The following is a 21,047-nucleotide window of genomic DNA, read 5'->3' as shown; positions in this document are numbered from 1 at the left end:
ATCAAACTTAACACCCAAAAATCAAATAATCCAGTGAAGAAATGGGCAAAAGACATGAATAGACACTTCTCCAAAGAAGACATCCAGATGGCCAACCGACACATGAAAAAAGGCTCAACATCACTCATCATCAGGGAAATACAAATCAAAACCACAATGAGATACCACCTCATACCTGTCAGAATGGCTAACATGAATAACTCAGGCAACAACAGATATTGGTGAGGATGTGGAGAAAGAGGAACCCTTTTGCGCTGCTGGTGGGAATGCAAACTGGTGCAGTCACTCTGGAAAACAGTATGGAGGTTCCTCAAAAAATTAAAAATAGAACTACCCTATGACCAGCAATTGCACTACTAGGTACTTATCCAAGGGATACAGGTGTGCTGTTTGAAAGGGGCACATGCACCCCAATGTTTATAGCAGCATTATCAACAATAGCCAAACTATGGAAAAAGCCCAAATTTCTACCGATAGATGAATGGATAAAGAAGATGTGGTATATATATGTATATATATACATATATATATATACACACACACACACACACACACAATGGAGTATTACTTGGCAATCAAAAAGAATGAAATTTTGCCATTCGCAACTACGTGGATGGAACTAGACAGTACTATGCTAAGCGAAACTAGTCAGTCAGAGAAAGACAAGTATCATATGATTTCACTCATATAGGACTTTAAGATACAAAACAGACGAACATAAGGGAAGGGAAGCAAAAATAATATAAAAACAGGAAGGGGGACAAAAGATAAGAGACTCTTAAGTATGGAGAACAGAGGGTTACTAGAGGGGTTGTGGGAAGGGGGATGGGCTAAATGGGTAAGGGGCATTAAGGAATCTACTCCTGAAATCATTGTTGCATTATATGCTGACTAACTTGGATATAAATTAAAAAACTAAATTAAATAAAAATTTAAAAAATAAATTAAATAAAAGAGTACTAATTTGGCAAAAAAAAAAAAAAGGTATGTATCTGGAACAGACATTTTTCATTTTCCATTAACTTTGCATTTTGTGCCCACAAGTTTTTCTTAATACCTTTTTCAACCCCTGGATACATATATTTAACCTATACCTCACAGTAGCAAGTTCTGTGTGATTATTAAACCATACCAAGTAATTCTAAAATCGTCTGATTCAAGTTTCAAAGAGATGGGCCATAGCTCAAATATTCCAGAGTTTAGTGAAGAAATATATCACTTTGGCCCTCATTTCAAACTTCTTAATTACTTAACCCCTAAAATACATAAGTGGATTTCCTTCTGATTTTGCACTTAAGATTTAAATACAGTCATTTTCCCATGGTTCCATTCTGAGCTCAGAGAAGACTTTTATGACTTAACTGTCTTACTTTACTATCATCTTCAGTAATTTTCTCTTTATCCCACTGTAACAGCCTTCACCATATAGAGTCTTTTAGACCCTATTCTAGTTTTTTATTACTTTTTAATAATCTAAAAATAGCTACTAATCCCTGACATTCCTAATATTTTATCACAAAAGAGAAAATAATTTGGGTTTCTCCTATGACCATGTCACTTTTTTATTCCTATTATTGACTTGGTATGGCATTATCTTGTGATTATCAATATAACTATCAAAATTTAAATTTTATTTACAAAATAATTAGCTAGTCTTATTTTTCCCCTCCAAAAAATTCTATTGATAATCAAGGCTGGGATTCTGTTGCTGCCTATCCTTTACCTTGTTCTTATCAATAGTATTTATTTATTTAGTATTTTTTATTTGAAGTATAGTTGACATAAAATGTTTATATTAGTTTCAGGTGATTTGACAGTTCTATACATTATGTAGTACTCACCATAATAAATGTCATCTCCATCTGTTACCACACAAAGTTATTACATTATTATTGACTATATTCCTTATGCTATATTAAAAGTGATATTTAATCAAATATTTACAAACACACTTATTACTGAATCATGTCCTGAGTTTTATAAATTGTGAAAATTCCTTACAATTTATAAAATTTAAACTAAATAAAGCTTAAAAAATAAGCTAAAGAATTGCTTGATCATCCGGTTTTAAATAAATTGCTCTCTAGAGTCAAAAAGCAAAATAGCAGTGACACTTTTATTTATACTCACCTTTCATCTAAGAACATGTAATCTTTAAGAGTGACTATTACCCCCATTTTACCACCAAGGTGTAGAATTACAAAGATTGAACTGAAGTGAACTCAAGAAGCTGTCTAATCTAGCTTCTATCCCCAAGAATGACTGCATTTTAACAATCCCAGAGATATGTCCATCTTCTCTAGTTTTCAAAATCTCCAGGGAAGATGGTACAAGTTGCCTTAGCAATTTGTTCTGGTGTGTAATATCCCTTGTTTTACTCATAATCCAAATCTGAAGGTAAGAAGGAAATAAAACCTGGTTTCCTAGATCCTCAGGATTGTGGTTGTAAAATAAGAAGATGATGAAATAGATATCTCAATAAGAACAATTTCCAATATCTAGTCAACTGTTCACCTACTTCAAGCAAGAGTCATTTTGAAAATACTCAGGTATAACAAAATGATTTATACCTATCTTGATTTCATAATAAATGCCTCCCATTAGTAAGAGAAATAATTAGATGTATATATATATATATATATATATATGAGTCCTAAAGATAAGAATAACATATATTTATTGAGAAATTTCTGGGTATGGGCCATTGCACTCCATGCATAATATCATATTGAATCTTTATATTACTTCTCTGAAGTAGGTGCTATTATTATCCCCATTTTTTAAATAAAGAAATTGAGGCTCAGAGAAGGTAAGGTGTCCAAAGTCATTGATTCCGTGACAGAGCCAGGATTAAAACCTAGACAGTTTGGTTATGTTTCACCAGCTCTCTAATACATATTTAATAAATTTTAGTTGTTATTATAAGGATGCTTTAGATTGATTGAAAAATCCTTATCTGTAAAAAATTTTTTTTTCTTCAAACTCCCATTAGTTCTTCCATAGTTTTGTCAGATCAAAGATGATCTGGGAAATACAAGCACCCTTTTAAAAACATGCATTTATATGACAAAATTTGTTTCTGAAGGTTTGCTGGACTGTTACATGATTTTTCTTAGACCCACCTAGATTTGCTTAAAAATGCATATGGATACTTTTAAATGGAATTTTAGTTATATTGGACTTTACTTACTCATTCAAGAAGCCGGGGGTACTTCTAGGTCTTATTTTAAGCAAAAAGGAATAGATTTGAGATTTGAAGCTACATTAGATTGGCTTCAATCTAAATATTCTACAAAATATTGTAACCAACTAGAGTGTTTCCCTAAGTGTAAACATAACTTTTACCTAGGTAAATGCCCAAGTATAGGTTAGCCAAAGAAATCTTGTTGCTTTACTAAGGTAATTTACATTAGTACAATAAGCATGCTTCTAAGCAGCTAAATTTTTGCATTCTATTAATACCTTCTTAATATTTCAGTTTATTAGTTGATATTGATATTTAAAAGAAAACACCAACACATTTCAAAAGCCATGAAAACTTTGAAATTTAATTTATACTTTAATATTTAATACAAAATTACCTTTTTCACTGTTTCCTTTCCCACTGTGATCTCATGCCCATCTTGCCCCAGGCCATTCTTAAAGAACAGAATTCGGATTGAGGTCTTCTCAGTGAGTTTCTTCATTCTAACAGAAAGAACAGGCTTGGTTTTCTGTCTTTTGACATCAGTAGGAAACATCAGGCCATTCATTGTCCAAGTTACTTTCTTCATTAACAACAGATGGTCTAGAAGAGAATTTTTTTTAAGTCAAGTCAGTATTTGGCTACAAAACTAGAAATGGACACACCATGTTTCCCCTCCCCCTCTTACCTATATCATATACACAGGCCAGTCTCCATTTAGACACTGGTTTTCTGAAATGCTACCACCAGCTTCCCAATAACCGTGACATAAGCTGTAGCAAGCTGTCTGCTCTGATAGCCTGCATAAATCATCATTTCTGAAGGGAACAGATGTTCAGGGTATGAAAGAGTAATACCACAATTTAGTCCTAATTAAAATTCACCTTAGCATGCCTCTATCACTGATCAGAGGCTCTGGGCTGAAAGGGTCCACTGAAAGTTCCAAGGTCCTTTGCTTACCATAAAGCAATATGGGTCCTGAACTTCTGTGTTCTTTAGGGTTGGGAAATGCTTTATTTTCTCCTTAATATGATTTATTATCCATGTGATTTTTAAAGATGATGACCTCCAAACAGTAACCTTATACATAATTCTTCTCCTGTGACTAGAAAGAAGGTGACTTCTGGGACATCATTGGTGAGAGATTCAAAATATTTCACTAATGATGAAAACCAGCTCTGCATTAACTGTTTACTTTGACCTATTCCTTTTCAAAGATGTGTTTAGGAATTTAAGTTTCAAAACTCCCACTCATATTAACGGGAGCGCAACTAAACGATTATGCATGACTCTGAGAATGTGAGGATAAGTTGCTCTCAGCATGCCTCCTTTGCAAAAAGTTTCATTTCATAAATAAATAATTTACACCTGTGTTATTTTTTATTTGTTACATTCAATTTATTTTAGATATTTTCTTTTCATATAAGTTATTAAATGTATGTGATTTTATAATTACGATGATCCCTCCCTCATCTGTTCTTTATTTGTCCTAATGAGAGAAATTAAATTGTATTTGTATACAATTGAAAATAGTTGGACTTGTTTTCCCAAATTTCTAAACAACTCTTGTCTGTTAGCACTTACCTTGAAAGAACCATGGCCTCGTGGACCTAGAAATGGTGCTTTACATAAAATCTGCAAGTATTGATATGAAACACAAGCCACTGGTTCTGGGACCTTCAAGTCCCAGAATGTTTACATTAAATGTTAAAAAAACAACAAAATACTGTGTTTCTCTTTTTCTTTCATACACACATACATGCGCGTGCGCACACACACACACACACACACACATATATATACAGTGGGTAGAAATGTGAGCAAAACTTTCAGAATAAACTAAGATTATAGATATGAGTAAGCCTTTAAGAAGAGGAAAAATAATTTTACAGAAATTATTATAATCTGAAATTGATAGGAATTAGAATTAGAAAAATAAGCTAGACATTAAGGAGTTCATATATGCCCCAAAGAACTGAAAACAGGTACTCAAATAAATACATATACATGCATGTTCATAGCAACACTATTCACAATAGCCAAAAGGTATAAACCAAATATCTACCAATGGATGAATGGATAAATAAAATGTAGTATATACATACAATGGAATATTATTCAGCAACTAAAGGAATGAAGTACTGATATTCGCTACAATGTGGATGAACCTCAAAACATTATAAGTGAAAGGAGCTAGACATAAAAGGCAACATACTATGTAATTCCATCATATGAAATATCTAGAACAGGTAAATTCATAGAAACAAAATGCAGCCTAATAATTGCAGGGGTGGGAGGAGGGGGGAATGGAGAAAAATTTAATAGGTAAGTTTTATGGGGCACCTAGGTGGCTCATTTGGTTAAGCTTCTGACTTTTCAGCTCATGTCATGATCTCATGGTTCACGAGTTCGAGCCCCACGTGGGGCTCTTTGCTGACAGCTCAGAGTCAGAAGCCTGCTTCAGATTCTGTGTCTCCCTCTCTCTCTGCCCCTGCCCCACTTGTACTCTGCCTCTCTCTCTCTCTCTCTCTCAAAAATAAATAAAACATTAAAATAAAATTTAGAAGTTTTATTTTGGAATGATGGAAATGTTTTAAAACTAGATAGAAACGGTGGTTGCATAACATTGTGGGAGTGGGGATGGGCTAAATGGGTAAGGGGCATTAAGGAATCTACTCCTGAAACCATTGTTGCACTATATGCTAACTAACTTGGATGTAAATTTAAAAAATAAATTAAATTTAAAAAAAATAAAAAATCTTACCAATAAAGTATTTTCCCCTTTGATGACCAAGACCAGGGTCAGGATGAGGGTGAGACAAGTGAAGGGCCAAGAATGCAAAACTGAAAGAAACATGCTCAGTTGTGCAAGTGTACAACCCTCAGTAACTGCCTCCTTAAATTTTGTCACGCAGGTGCATCACTCATCTCACCCGAGTCCCAGCCTGGCTTCTCTCCTCCTTGTACACTCCTTAAATTCCACTCAAACCAGGCTGACTGTTAGCCATACCCTGTTTTATATGATTTATAAACACTAGCTCATGATGTCCTCTCAACAAGTTTATGAGGTAGAAAATATAATTATCCTCATTTACAGGTGAGGAAACTGAGGCACAGAGAAGTTAAGTAACTTGAGCAAGATCTTGCAGCTGGCAGGTGGTGGCAGCAGGATATGAACTTAGTTCTAGAAACTGTACTCCTAATCACTACACTATTTGACTCTACCATACATTTTCTTCTGTTATCTTAAACAAAATTTCACAGCTTTCCACAAGTTGGACATACTTTCACATCTCTTATTCCTGTCAGTGTTTCCACTTCTTTCACAGTTGTCCATTATCTCAGAAAGATCTTAAACCTTTACTTCCCAATCATTTCTCTCCAACCAATTGCTTAGTCATTCAATGATATTTACATTTATTGGGTGCCAATTTATCAATGCACCAGGGTGATAGCTGGGAACAGGACAGAATAACTTGTGCAGATTACAGTCTCTTGGGGGAAAGACAGACAGTGGAAGGTCTCTCTGAAGAGGTGACTGCCGAGTAGTGAGGTATGAACAATGAGAAGTTAGTCATAAAAGTCTGGGAGAAGAGCATTTTATTCTGGATGTAAAGGGAAGCTATTGGAAGGTTCTTGACAGGGCACCTATGAAAAACAGACTATAGGAGAGAGTAGATGACACTGGTAGTCCCCCCCAACCAAATTCCTTTTACCGGGCTAGTGCCCCCAAACTCCAGCTGCTGTGAGTCATGGCCTCTAACACCTCACAACTGCAACCTTCTCCTAACAACTGCCCTTGGCTGAAAGGAACCAGCCATCTAGCCAGGAAATGCCTGTGATGTGGTGGTCTCTTATCTCCTACCCACAGGTACAGCCTACAGCCAATGACTGACTGACTAGGGGACATATGGCCAGTCCCCTTGCCTTAAGGAGGGGCAACTCTGTGCTATGCTTCCCACTCCAGATTGAGGCTAGCCTTCAGCTGAACACAGGGCATGGCTGAACTTCTTTCTCTACTCTAGTTGCTTCCCTCACTCTTTTATAGGGTTCACCTGAGAGTATTCCCTCACTAAGTCCCTTGTACATAAATCTCCATCTCAGGCTCTGCTTTGAGGGAACCTGACCTGAGACAGAGTCAAAGAAGAGAAACCTAACTCTTGGCTATCTTTCTTCACGGTAACTTTTTTTTTTTAATATGAAATTTATTGTCAAATTGGTTTCCATACAACACCTAGTACTCATCCCAACAGGTGCCCTCCTCAATGCCCATCACCCACTTTCCCTTCCCTCCCACCCCCCAACAACCCTCAGTTTATTCTCAATTTTTAAGAGTCTCTTATGGTTTGCCTCCCTCCCTCTCTAACTTTTTCCCCCTCCCCCTCCTCCATGGTCTTCTGTTAAGTTTCTCAAGATCCACATAAGAGTGAAAACATACAGTATCTGTCTTTCTCTGTATGACTTATTTCACTTAGCATAATACTCTCCAGTTCCATCCACTTTGCTACAAAAGGCCATATTTCATTTTTTCTCATTGCCAAGTAGTATTCCATTGTACATATACAGGCACATGAAAAGATGCTCAACGTCACTCCTCATCAGGGAAATACAAATCAAAACCACACTGAGATACCACCTCATGTCAGTCAGAGTGGCTAAAATGAACAAATCAGGAGACTATAGATGCTGGAGAGGATGTGGAGAAACAGGAACCCTCTTGCACTGTTGGTGGGAATGCAAACTGGTGCAGCCCCTCTGGAAAACAGTGTGGAGGTTCCTCAAAAAAGTAAAAATAAATCTACCCTACGACCCAGCAATAGCACTGCTAGGAATTTACCCAAGGGATACAGGAGTGCTGATGCCTAGGGGCACTTGTACCCCAACGTTTATAGCAGCACTTTCAACAATAGCCAAATTGTGGAAAGAGCCTAAATGTCCATCAACTGATGAATGGATAAAGAAATTGTGTTTATACACACAGTAACTCTTAAAACTATCATTCCTTTCTATTCCCAGCCAGACCCACTTGTGCATTTCTCTCTTAGTCTTCTATCATCTACAAGAACTTCCTAACCATATTTTATTTTCCTTCTTTATATCTGACATCCTATACTCCAATTATAGATGAATTTTCCTAAAACATCAATTTTATCATTGCCTGAAGAGAAACTTCTTGGAGTTAGCTTTTGAAGTTTTCCACTAGTCAGTCACCCAATCGGTCTGTCAGGTATGAGGAAATATTTATTAAACCTTCCTATGTGTCAGACCCTGTGCAAGAAATATGCTCCTTCCTTTAAACTTATGTCTAACAGAAGAGTTTACTGACAACCTGACACTATCCAAATTTTCAGGTTTTATCTTACCGTGGCTTAAAGCACTATTTTACCTAAGCCAATCCGTTCATTGTCTTTTAATTACATCAAGAGCACAAGTAAAAAAAAAAAAAAAAAAAAAAAAAAAAAAAGCTTATTTATTTTGACAGAGAGAGAGTGAATGAGCAAGAGTGGAGGAGGGGCAGAGAGGAAGAGAGAGAGAGAGAGAGAGAGAGAGAGAGAATCCCAAGCAGGCTCTGCACTGTCAACACAGAGCTCAATGAAGGGCTCGAACTCACGAACCACAAGACCATGACCTGAGCTGAACTCAAGAGTCAGACACTTAACTGACTGAGCCACCCAAGCACCACACCAAGGGCATTTTTAAGTTCATTCTTCATCTATTCAGACTCAAGTCCTTCTCAAGATCCAGTTTAAGATCTTCCTTTAGTGCTCCAGCCCATAACAGTCTGTCATCTCTCTGATTCCTTATAGCATACTCACTCATGTATTCATTCATTCAGTAATGTTTGAGAACATACCACATTTTAGGTGCTGTATTACATACTAAGGAAAGAGCATAAGCCATCTGACATTATGTAAATATTTTACAAATATATATTCTGTTTCTGTTTCCATACTTAACCTCTTTGAAGGTAGGAATCAAGTCTATATTCATTATTAGAGTATATATAAGTTCACTGCACATGGCACAGTTACTAAATGTTAACATTTCTGTGGATTTAAATGTTTAATTGGTAGAAATTTAATTTTATGTCACTTTTTTAACATACTAATTATGCAAAATCAATTTTATTGCCTGTGTGTATACACCTACCATTTTTATTCCTTATAGCTTTCTAGTATGAACTTAATTTTTTTTAACGTTTATTTATTTTTGAGAGACAGAGACAGAGCATGAGTGGGGGAGGAGTAGAGAGAGAGGGAGACACAGAATGTGAAGCAGGCTCCCAGCTCTGAGTTGTCAGAACAGAGCCTGGATGTGGGGCCCAAACCCACAAACTGAGATCATGACCTGAGCTGAAGTCAGACACTCAACCGACTGAGCCACCCAGGCACCCCCATTATGAACTTAAATATGACAGATCTACCACCTTGACGCTCATCGATGACAACAATAGTACAGAATTTCTTCAGGAAAAGAAGAAACCTGCCAAGGAGAATTGCTTGCCAAATGAAGGTTTAGGAGTGGAGTAAACTGGAATAACTCAAAGTATATTTAAAGTAATTGCTTACATATTCCTCAAGACTAATTTGGGGGGGAGGTCATCTCTCTTAAAAACCCTTTTCCAGCTTGGACACCCTTCCCTTGTACAGATGTCTACCACTGGCAATCCCACCGTACCATCATTATCATTGTGTGCTTCCTTAGCTAACTATACACTGCCGACCTAGTGCATGGAGCAGGTGTTCAGTAAGTGCTGCATGAATCAATGAATAAGGCTACCCTTTATTCCAATGTAACTTATTCTGATCAAAGAAATATATTTATAATTCTATTACCTGCAAACATGGAAGGACACTTTACTCACTTAAAAATAGTCTAAAATAACAAGAGATCACATTTCTGAAGTTTCAAATCAGTTTTCTGAAAGAACTCTTGATGGATGTAGGAAAAGCACATAATACAGTACATTTTAAACTAAATTTGAAAATATCATTTATAACATAAAAATATACAGTTTTTTAAAGGTATTCCTCCTATTTTCCAGATTTTTGTTGATACTGATAAACATGGAAAGATTATTAGAAATATATAAAAATTTTTATACAAGTAAAGATGTTTAAACCAACCTGCAAAACAGTCTAATAAAATAGTACTAATGATGACTAAATTAGATAAACAGCTTCTCTAGTAGTTAAGAGCATGGGTTCTGCAGCTAAACTCCCTAGATTTGAATCTTAACATAATCTTTGAAAAAAATCTATCTTTTTTTTTTTTTTTTTTCAATGTTTTTTATTTATTTTTGGGACAGAGAGAGACAGAGCATGAACGGGGGAGGGGCAGAGAGAAAGGGAGACACAGAATCGGAAACAGGCTCCAGGCTCCGAGCCATCAGCCCAGAGCCTGACGCGGGGCTCGAACTCACGGACCGCGAGATCGTGACCTGGCTGAAGTCGGACGCTTAACCGACTGCGCCACCCAGGCGCCCCAAAAATCAGTCAATCTTATTTGCTCTAATTTTTGTTCTTTATTTTTTTTAGAGAGAGAGAGAGAAAAAGAGAAAGGGGAGAGGGAGAAAGAGAGAGACAGAGACAGAGAGAATCTTAAGCAGGCTCCACAGTCAGTGCGAAGCCCGACATGGGGCTCGATCCCACAATCTTGGGATTATGACCTGAGTCGAAATCAAGAGTTGGACACTCAAAGGACTGAGCCACCCAGGCACCCCTACCTTAGTTTTCTTATCTGAGAAATGAGAACAGTAATAGTAATTCCCTTATTTGTTGTATGGATGGAAAGAATTTATACAGATAAAACACTTATGTGTAAATAAGAAACACAGTAAATGGTGACATTATTATTCTCCTCATGATTTTCATCAAGAACTTAGCATATACAGAGCAATGTGTTAAGTGCTTTATGTACATTAACTTGTTTTATCTTCACAATCTTAGGAGGTAGGTAACATTATCATCTCCATTTTATAGACAAGGAAAATGAAACCTAGAGAAATTAGCCAACTACATCTCTACCATAGAGATCTCTATCATACATCTTTTAAGTAAATCAGAGATCAGACCTAGGCTTAATGATTTCAAAGCCTGCTGTCTTAACCATGACACTGTAAAAATTAATAAAAGAATTTCATTAGTTTAAAATGACCAGATTTCCCCAACTTCTTATTTTCCCACATTCTACCATAGTTTCACCTTAAGACCACCTAAAAAGCAGCTGCCCCCAGTGCCTATAATTTGGTCAAAATGTCCTTATGAAAACTACTGTGATTGTGGCTAACAGACACATCACTCATGCTAAAAATGCTAAACATCACTCATCATCAGGGAAATACAAATCAAAACCACAATGAGATATAACCTCACACCTGTCATAATGGCTAAAATTAACAAATCAGGTGACAACAGATGTTGGCGACGATGCGGAGAACGAGGAACCCTTTTGTGCTGCTGGTGGAAATGCAAACTGGTGCAGTCACCCTGGAAAACAGTATGGAGGTTCCTCAAAAAATTAAAAATGAAACTACCCTACGACTCAACAATTACACCACTAGGTATTTATCCCAAGGATACAGGTGTGCTGTTTGAAAGGGGCACATGCAGCCCAATGTTTATAGCAACACTACTGACAATAGCCAAATTACGGAAAGAGCCCAAATGTCCTTCAACTGATGAATGGATAAAGAAGGTGTGGTATATATATACAATGGAATATTACCTGGCAATCAAAAAGAATGAAATCTTGCCATTTGCAACAACGTGGATGGATTATGCTAAGCGAAATTAGTCACTCAGATAAAGACAAATATCATACAACTTAACTCATATGTGGAATTTAATATACAAAACAGATGAACATAAGGGAAGGAGAGCAAAAATAATATAAAAACAGGGAAGAGGACAAAACATAAGAGACTCTTACATATAGAGAACAAACAGAGTTCCTGGAGGGGCTGTGGGTGGGGGTATGAGTGAAATGGGCAAGAGCATTAAGGAGGATACTTGTTCGGATAAGCACTGGGTATAATATAAATTTTAAAAAATAAATAATTTTTAGAAAAAGAAAAAAAATATTGTGATTTGTTTACAAATATTTGTGTCTGAATAAGGTTTTTCAACCTTGGTAAGTATTGACATCTCTGTTCTTTGTGATAATGGCTGTCCTGTGTATTATGGAATATTTAGTAGCATCCCTGGCCTCTGCCCATTGGATGCCAGTAGGACCTTCCTAGTTGAAACAACCAAAAATATCTCTAGACATTACCCAATCTTCTCCAAGGGTCAAAATCAACCCCAGTTTAGAACCATTGCAATAAAAGATTTTGAGATAATCTCCCTTTGCAGAAGTGTAGAGAGCTGTGAATAAGCCATTGGCACACACCATGCACTTTTCTGACTCCAAACTTGACCATGGCTTTTCCCTCCCTTTTGGTAGGCTCTCTCTCTTTCTTTTCAACTGAGTCTCACCTCTTCTAAGAAGTTTTCTTTGATCTATCTTTCTTCAGGATTTATAGCTTCATCTTTATGCTCTCATTTCATTAAACTTCTCTGGTTTTGTACGTGTGTCCTTGTTATGATTTGAGCATTTTAAGGGCATTGAATGTGTTTTTATCTGTGTGCCTCTCTAGTATCTAGTACATTGTAAACAAGTGTGCTTATTAGACATTTAACAAAATAATAAAAGTTGATCATACATTTTTAATGTAAGCAATTAATCCCTGATGTATAGCCAGCACCTGAAGTAGGGCTTATCACATAGCAAATGTTCAAAAAAATATTTGTAGGGGCACCTGGGTGGCTTAGTCAATTAGGCATCTGACTCTTGGTTTTAGCTCAGGTCATGATCTCACACCTTCATGTGTTCGAGCACCACATCGGGTTCTGTGCTGGCAGCATGGAGCCTACTTGGGATGCTCTCTTTCCCTCTCTCACTGCCCCTCCCCTACTCGTGCTGTCTCTGTCTCTTTCAGAATAATAAATAAACTTAAAAAAATTTTAAAAAATATTTGTAGAATATTAGTCAAACATGTCAGATAAGAGCATCACTATTATTTCATTAGATATATACCAGGTAATATTTTCATTAGTAAATATAAATTGGACTCCTGTTTTTTTCAGTATTTTGGAAAAAGATTACATTTTGTTACTCATGATTAATTAGGTTTTTCATTGCCATGTCCCTCATTGAATTTACTCAGAAACCAAAATACATATCACAAAAGATAGCTCAGAGTAGGAAGAAGCAAAAAAGTCATAGGCTTAGTGCATTACAATGTATTGACTTCAGAATTGCACAACATTGAGGTTCAAAGAAACTGAAAATTACTGACTCTAACCACCTGCTTCATTTACTCAATTATTCATTCAACGAACATGCACTCAGTGCCTATAACATGTTCCCTGCTGCCTCAAAGAGTTCTCAGTCTGTTTGGGAAGACAACAAAGGCAAACAAACACAAAATATGGCAGGTGCCTGGTCAGAGGTATCCATAACGTATTGGGAGAATATGGAGCAGGGACACCTGCCACAGCTCATGGTGGCTGAGAAAGGCTCCCCAGAGGAGGACATAAAGTAGGACTTAGAGGACACACAGAGTGGGTAAAAGAGTGAGAGCATAATCCAGAGAGAGGAAATGATACAAATAAAGATGCAGAATTATGCAACAATATGATGGATCATTGGGAAAAGACTGAACACACAGTGGCCAGGCATGGATCAAGGAAGGTGGGAAGTAGTCATATTAGAGCCTATGTACAATGCTTACAATCCCCACACTTCCCAAAGCAGGCCATTCCATCTTTTGGAAAGGTGGAACTATTGGAAAAATCTTCCTTACATTAAGGCAAAATCTGCTTCTCTAGGTAACAAACCTATTAGGATAAAGTGAGGAAAAAAAAAAAAAACAGCTCTAACGCAGCTTGTCCTCGAAATATGGGCCATGGGTCTCCTAGATGAGAACAGCTAGAGAAACAGAGAACTGCCATATTTAGCAACACGGGGTGATTCTTCTCCACATCACAGCTCTAGAGCCATATGTTTTCACATGAAGAAATGTGGTGAGGGCTGATGGCCAGAGTAAGCATTATTATATCCAGGGGCAAGAAGAAAACAGTCTTTTTTTTTTAAGAAGAAATTTTTTTAAAGTAACTCTACCCCCAACATGGGCCTCAAACTCATGACTCCAAGATAAAGACATGCGTGCTCTACCAACTGAGCCAGCCAGGCAGCCCGGAAAAACAGAATCTTCACCCTTTCACAGCAGCATGAAGAAACTGAAGATGCTCACCAAAGCCCTGCCTAGATTTTAGCCTTGGTGAGTTAGAGGATTAAGTGAGGTTGGGAGTGGGTAGAAGGAGAAGTAATCAAATGGTAAGGGCATGGCTGGGTACTGGGGCAGGAAGGAGGCCAAGTATTAAAACAAGAAACTTAGTGCCATCTAAACCCACTTTGAGCTTCTCAGAAAACATACTAGCCATAGCTAGCAAATGCTTTCTATATCTTTGTCTTTTGTTAACTTTCTCACCTTAAAACCCTGGCATCTCTCCCAGTGTTGAGGCTATCTGGTACCTTTACAAGAATTAGAAAACTGCCTCTCCACCTCCTCAGCTCCCCCTCCCCTGCACCATGGTGAAATTGAAAAAAAGTGAGTGTAGCTCCACAGTCCTTCAGCTATGCACAACAGTGGGCAGTGGCCCTGAACCTTCCCAAAGGTCACACTATCTCCTCTTCCTTACTTCCTTACTTTCAATAATAGTTAACAAGCACTGACTGTATGCAAGGCACTATGAGAAATACAAAGAGAAGTACTAAATGAAAGAAGAGAGCCTCCTATCACCACCAAAAGAATGATTGAGGAGAGAGAATAGGCAAGAATGGGCATTCCTGAGAGGATATGGGAGGGCTGAAAATCTCAGATCTACAGGTTCCTGGGAGAATCTTTTATCCCAGCACTCCACTTCTGAGCATTGTCTGGTCTCAGACAAGCATTAGCATAACCATTAGCCTCTCTGCGATGTAATTATTCTTGGGCTGGCTTACTCTGGCCCCCTGCCAAACAGGAACATTCACAAATCTACATATGAATTTGGGGTAGGGGGTTTTTAATATACTCCTCCTAAACATCCACTGACTATTTACAGCTGAGCCTGCTGCTCTGATGAGATCTATTTTCCTGGCAGTCACCTCCCTGAAATACGGATGGTTTGCCATGGTACCTATTTCATTTCGTCCTTCATTCATCCATTGAACAACATTTACTGAGCATCTATTAAGTGCCAGACCCTGTGCCAGAAAGTGATGGTGAATAAGGTAGCCATGGTTTCTGCCTGAAACTAACTTGGTCTAGAAGGGCAACAGACATTTATACATCTGATGATTACAAAAGGGGATATTGAGAATGCAATGGGAGCTTATCCTTACTACTGGGAGTTTCCCCAGAGAGTAGAACCAAATACAATGCCTATCCCTATATGAATGCAACAGCAGGATCCCTGGAGGTCCGCTTTGGAGAGTTCTTGAGACTCTGTCTTGTTGACAGTACTCTCAGCAAAGTCTCAGTGCCTCTACATTCAACTGCCAAAGAAGGGGTCCTAATCTTACCTCATCCTCTGCTTTAAATTTGGTAGCCACACCTAGTGGGTTCCAAAGTCACAATCAGACCCTGTCCCTGTCTTCTCCTCATGCACTTCTTTCTGGAAAGTTAAGAGACCACTGGGTGAGAATGGCAGCGGAGACTACACTCAAGTGAAATTCTAAGGCTCAGCATAACCTTGGAAAATAGCTCCCCAATGGGACATCTCCAGATGCTTAGGGACTGCCAAGTCCCCTTGACTATTCATATATTTACTGTCCTGAAGCACTCGGAAAATGTTAGGCCCCAACCATACGTTATATTTTATTTTGAAGAATCCACATCCTATTTTATTTTCATGGTTTTGTTTATAACTAAATCATGAAAAAGATAAAGCACTTTCTAGCCTGCTTCTGTGATAGAAACTCTACCTACAATATCATTACATTTTCTCAGTCTACTTCAAAAAATACAACATCTGTCATAAAATTAAATAAATCTGGGTGTTCCCCATTGTAATTTTCTATTTTGCATGTGCCAGGCAAAAAGAATACTGCCTTTTGTCACCAAAATAAAAGCAGCACATTTGCAACTTCAAATCCATGAGCTTATTAAAAATCTTATTTTTAAAAAATTCATTCTCTTCTAGTTGGGCAATAAACTTGAAAATACTTTAATGTTCTGATTGTCAAGCAGGTATAGATAATGACATTAAATATGAACAAGCACATCATTTCATGGGTGCAAGATAAGTTTATAAAATATAAATGCTCTGACAGTAAGAAAACATACTGCTATACTCAATTATATCATTTGTTCAAAATACAATTGCTTCTATGTTTGGTAAATAGAATAATCCAGGTCACATTCCTGTGTTCAACTGAGTTTCTAGTCACTCCCTTTTCTTTAAATACTTGTGTTGTTTCTGCATGTTCCTAAGTGTCATCATTTATTGCTATAGGCATGATGGTTATATTTAACTAATAATGACAGTGGTTGTCATTAGATTTTAACTCAGTAACACTAGTCTGACATATCATTTGAAGTATGTCTTCAATTTAAATTTGATTAAAATTACAAACATCCCATCTATTGTGCCAATCAAAATGTTTTCACCCTTTCCCTGAACTTTTCTATGAACTTTCTTGAAATAAGTTATGGCAGCTTTAAGTAAAGGCTAGCCTTGGGTCATAAACATATTTTAAAATATGACTCTTGGAATAGAGCACAGCAAGACCACTTGGGACTTTTTTAAAAAGAAAGACTTGATTTTGACTTACAGCCTGGACAAATTCTTAAGGCAAAAAGCACAATATAGTGAGAGTTCAAAGGCTCTAACTCAGATTCCTATATCATGCTGTATACATGGATGCTTTGCAGGGATTTGAATTTGCACAAGCAAAAATTGTCACAATTCAAAAAGCTGCATTTTAAAATCTTAGACCTAGCAAATACCTTTGGCAGTAAAATCAGGTACTGTGACGGCTTGTATGAAAAGCTGGCGGAAATGTGCCTAGTAAGAGATAGTGCAAAAGGAGGGAAAATAAATAAAGATCAGATGTTTTAGACATCTACTATGTATGGCAGGCTTTTACATACATCATCTTATTTACTCCTCATAATGATGCTGTGAGGTGTCTACTATGGGGCTCAATTTGTGAATAAGAAAACTGAGGCTGAGGGAGGCTGAGTTGTCCAGGCTCATACTGTAGTTTGCTTCCCTGGCAGTAATGAAGAAAGCAGAAGTAAATGTTTTTGCTGTTATTTTCCTGACTAGCTAGCTATTCTAAACCTAGCTAGCTATTCTAAAAAGGGAGGAGTGGACATAAGGTTCTGATTAATGGCCTTGGGATCTTAATAGGAATTGGAACCTTAGTTATGTTTAGGAAATGCTATTCTCAGTGTTCTATTTAAACTAGGAATTTATAGACATTTAATTTTCAAATAATTTATCTTGTTTTAGAAATAAAGACAATACCCAATAATTCCTTAAGATATTAGTACCTCAATTTTACAGGTAAGGTCAATGAAGCACAGACCAATCTGTCCAAGGTTATATATATAGCAGGGACTAGAATCTTGCAAGATCATCCGACTTCAAGGCTAGTGTTCTTGCCACTAAATAATAATACGTTTCTCATGTCTTTCCCAATACATGTCTGAGAGTTTGAAAAACTAATGGTCTGAAGGGCAAACCCCTGAAAGAGTACCTGCCTAAAAGATTTGATTTAAAGTTTACTGCAAATGTCTGTTTCATTTGAAAAATCATCCCCTTTTGTTTCCATGACATTACTTGTTCTTACGATACCACCCTTTTTATTTGTTTTATAACACTTACCACTGTCAATAAACACCTTATTTGGTTCTTTATATATTTCTTGTCTTTGCTCCTTCTACTTCTCTTAGCTCCATGAGACCTCTCTCTTCACACCATAACCTTAAGGTTTGGAGCAATGCCTGGCACATTGTAAGGGCTCAATACCTATATTTTGAGGGAATGGTTAAATGAATGAATGGTCTTTCTTTATTCCTCTGCCTCCTTAGAGAACTACAATTTTTTTATTACCTCTCACATACTCTCTCAGGTCTAGCCAGGGAGATAGTCTCTCTGTCTACTTTTACTCATGTAGCAAACAACTCAATGTGATTTAAAGATGGTATTTATAATACTTCTGAGTTAAATACTATGCTGAGGGGGCACCTGGGTGGCTCAGTCGATTGAGCATCTGACTCTTGGTTTTGGCTCAGGTCATGATCTCACAGTTCATGGGTTGGAGCCCCGCATTGGGCTCTGCACTGATGGTGTGGAGCCTACTTGGGATTCTCTGTCTTCCTCTCTCTCTGCTTCTCTCTCTCTCTCTCTCTCTCAAAATAAGTAAATAAACATTAAAAAATACTCTAGTGAGAATTAAAATTTATCTGGTTTTTTTGCAGCTACAACAGAAGGACCTTACCCAAAGTCCTAAGGTCAGATGTAATTCCATAAATAGAATTTATGGATACAAAAATGTTAATATAGCGCATATATCCTAATAGTGCATAGATCATATGTTATTATGTAGTGTGTCCAGCAAGGTTTAGGGTAGCAACCCATAACCAAACATATTAATTATTTTTTAAATACAACAACTGGTTATCTATAGTAAGTAAGTTTCTGCTACCAAATGAGTTCTGAAAAAATTGTTTTATCTTCGGCAATTTTGAATTTTGGAATTGCATATAAGAGATTATGGACTTGTAGCACTAACTCAGGAATTGTGAGGAGTAAATATAATACACTTAAAGCACATAACTCAGCGCGTGACATACAGAAAGTATTCAAATTATCAGGACAGTTCTAGGTTTGCACACCTTCGCTAAACAAGCATAGCCTCTAGGTATATATGCAACTCAACAGTTCACGAATATGTCAAGGATTTAGATGACTCTCAATGATTTGATAATTTGACAATATAAGGAGATGCTGCCACTTGTATGCTCTAGATTTTCCTATTAGCTAAGGACAGTTTTTGGAAGGTCCAACTCTTGCAATATTCTTTAGATCGACATCTGTTTATACAGTAAAGATACGCTACACTCTTACTTACAGGTTGTAAACATTTGGGATAGGGAAATAAATAAAATACGTGCTTAAGTTTTACCCTCACTTGCAAAAATAGATAAAAGAATCATGTGCTATCTCAGAAGAAAGTGAGTTTTTTCTCTATCTAATGTCATATTCTTATTTTTGAATATGTGCAGCTAAGTGGGAGATAAAATGGCCTGACAAGTAATCTTGCCTATTACAACACTATGCAAACAATGTGATAGCTAGGAACTTGGGAAAGCCCACCCTGACTCCTGCTGTAGTTGCTTGAATTAAGTAGTGGTCACCCCATGTGTGATCATCACAAAACCCAATCTTAGCTTTAGCAGGACAAAGCAGTCCTTGGTATAGTCAGCACTGTAGCACTGTCTTGAGATCTAGCAGCAAGAATAGCAAGGTGTGATAGGAGGTGGGTAGTGGGTTATTTCTTGAAACATGTGCTTTTAACACAACCATTTAAAAATCAACAAATTCAGAGACACATAATGGAAGAAAATATAATGCATGAATCCAGGTTCATTAAACTAACGCATTTTTTGAAAAACAAAATATGACAGAACATTTCATTATTGACGTAGATTGGAGAAAAAGTGTTATGCTGCTATTTAGAATGTGTCTTGTATGTCATGGAATTGAAATATTTCCAAATCATCAATAATTAAAATGATGAGAATCCATCATTTCACTGACATTTACTTCTACATGAAAAGATGGCCTATTTTAAATGTGCTCACACATATTCTTGTCAATCACAAGCTGTCACAGCAAATTATTTCATTTTGTAGATCACATGGCAGTTAGCAGAAAATCTCTAGGTTTAAATTTAGATCTTAGGTGTAGTATCAAGAATTCTTTTCATGGATTTTTTTCTGGGACTACATCTTCACAATACAGTATATGAAAGATGTAAAATCTTATTCATAGTACTCAGTTTCATTTCTGGTTAACAAAACTCAGGACTGAAATGAATCATTGTAAATGATAGCTCTAAAAGCCAAATAGTCGAATAGAATATATAGGAAAGAATGAAAATATAAAGCTAAAGAAAACTTTAAACAATCAGAACACCACACAATGGAACTTGGACCTAATGAGTTAGATCCAAGCAGCTTTTTTCCTCTCATCTTTTTTAAGACATTTAAGTAATTGCAGGGCATTTCTTATGCTAGGTTGGCACTGCCTACAGCTTCTAACAGTTATAAAGGAGCTAAACTCTCATAAACCCCATGAATCTGATGCAAGCATTTTCACTGTGCCGTTAAAGAAGATTGAGGAAACTGAATAAAACCTAAAGTGCATGCCCACGAATCCAAAAACTTTTAAAATGCCTCTTCAAACAATTCATTAACTACATCTTCACAATTCTAGAGAATCATTAATAGATTTCAGAATCTTCAAATGCCATAATTATATGACCTAATAAGACCGTTGATCTTCATCAAGAGTTATTATAAAAAAGATTTTATTTTTCCCCACACACAGTCTTCTGCTTAGGCATTTAACTTCAAAATGTAAGAATTATTCTAATACTGCTTTTCAACAGGGAATGCTTCATGTCAGTCTTGACCTTGGCTTGACCTCTACATGAACGCTTTGTGTTTCCAGGTATGTGATAAATAGCTCTCTGGCTTTCTATTAAATCTAGTGGCACTGGCTGTCAACAGTGGTACTCAAAATGGGTAGTAAAGTAGTTAAAA

The 21,047-nt window shown here is 36.8% G+C and overlaps 1 protein-coding gene across 2 annotated transcripts in view; it reads right to left on the bottom strand.

Annotated features, from left to right (window-relative positions):
• The window catches only part of DCDC1 (doublecortin domain containing 1), a 485,161-nt gene that overhangs the window by 419,066 nt on the left and 45,048 nt on the right, over positions 1-21,047 (bottom strand). For both annotated transcript variants that reach the window (XM_053899858.1, XM_053899859.1), the window contains one exon: positions 3,582-3,787. In XM_053899858.1, coding sequence (XP_053755833.1) covers positions 3,582-3,787 — 206 coding nt within the window. The remainder of the gene's footprint in view (positions 1-3,581; positions 3,788-21,047) is intronic.

Source organism: Panthera pardus, unplaced genomic scaffold (assembly GCF_024362965.1).
Source record: "Panthera pardus isolate Hobbes unplaced genomic scaffold, ASM2436296v1 HiC_scaffold_12, whole genome shotgun sequence".
Classification (NCBI taxonomy): Eukaryota; Metazoa; Chordata; class Mammalia; order Carnivora; family Felidae; genus Panthera; species Panthera pardus.
This window is presented reverse-complemented; position numbering and strand designations above follow the sequence as displayed.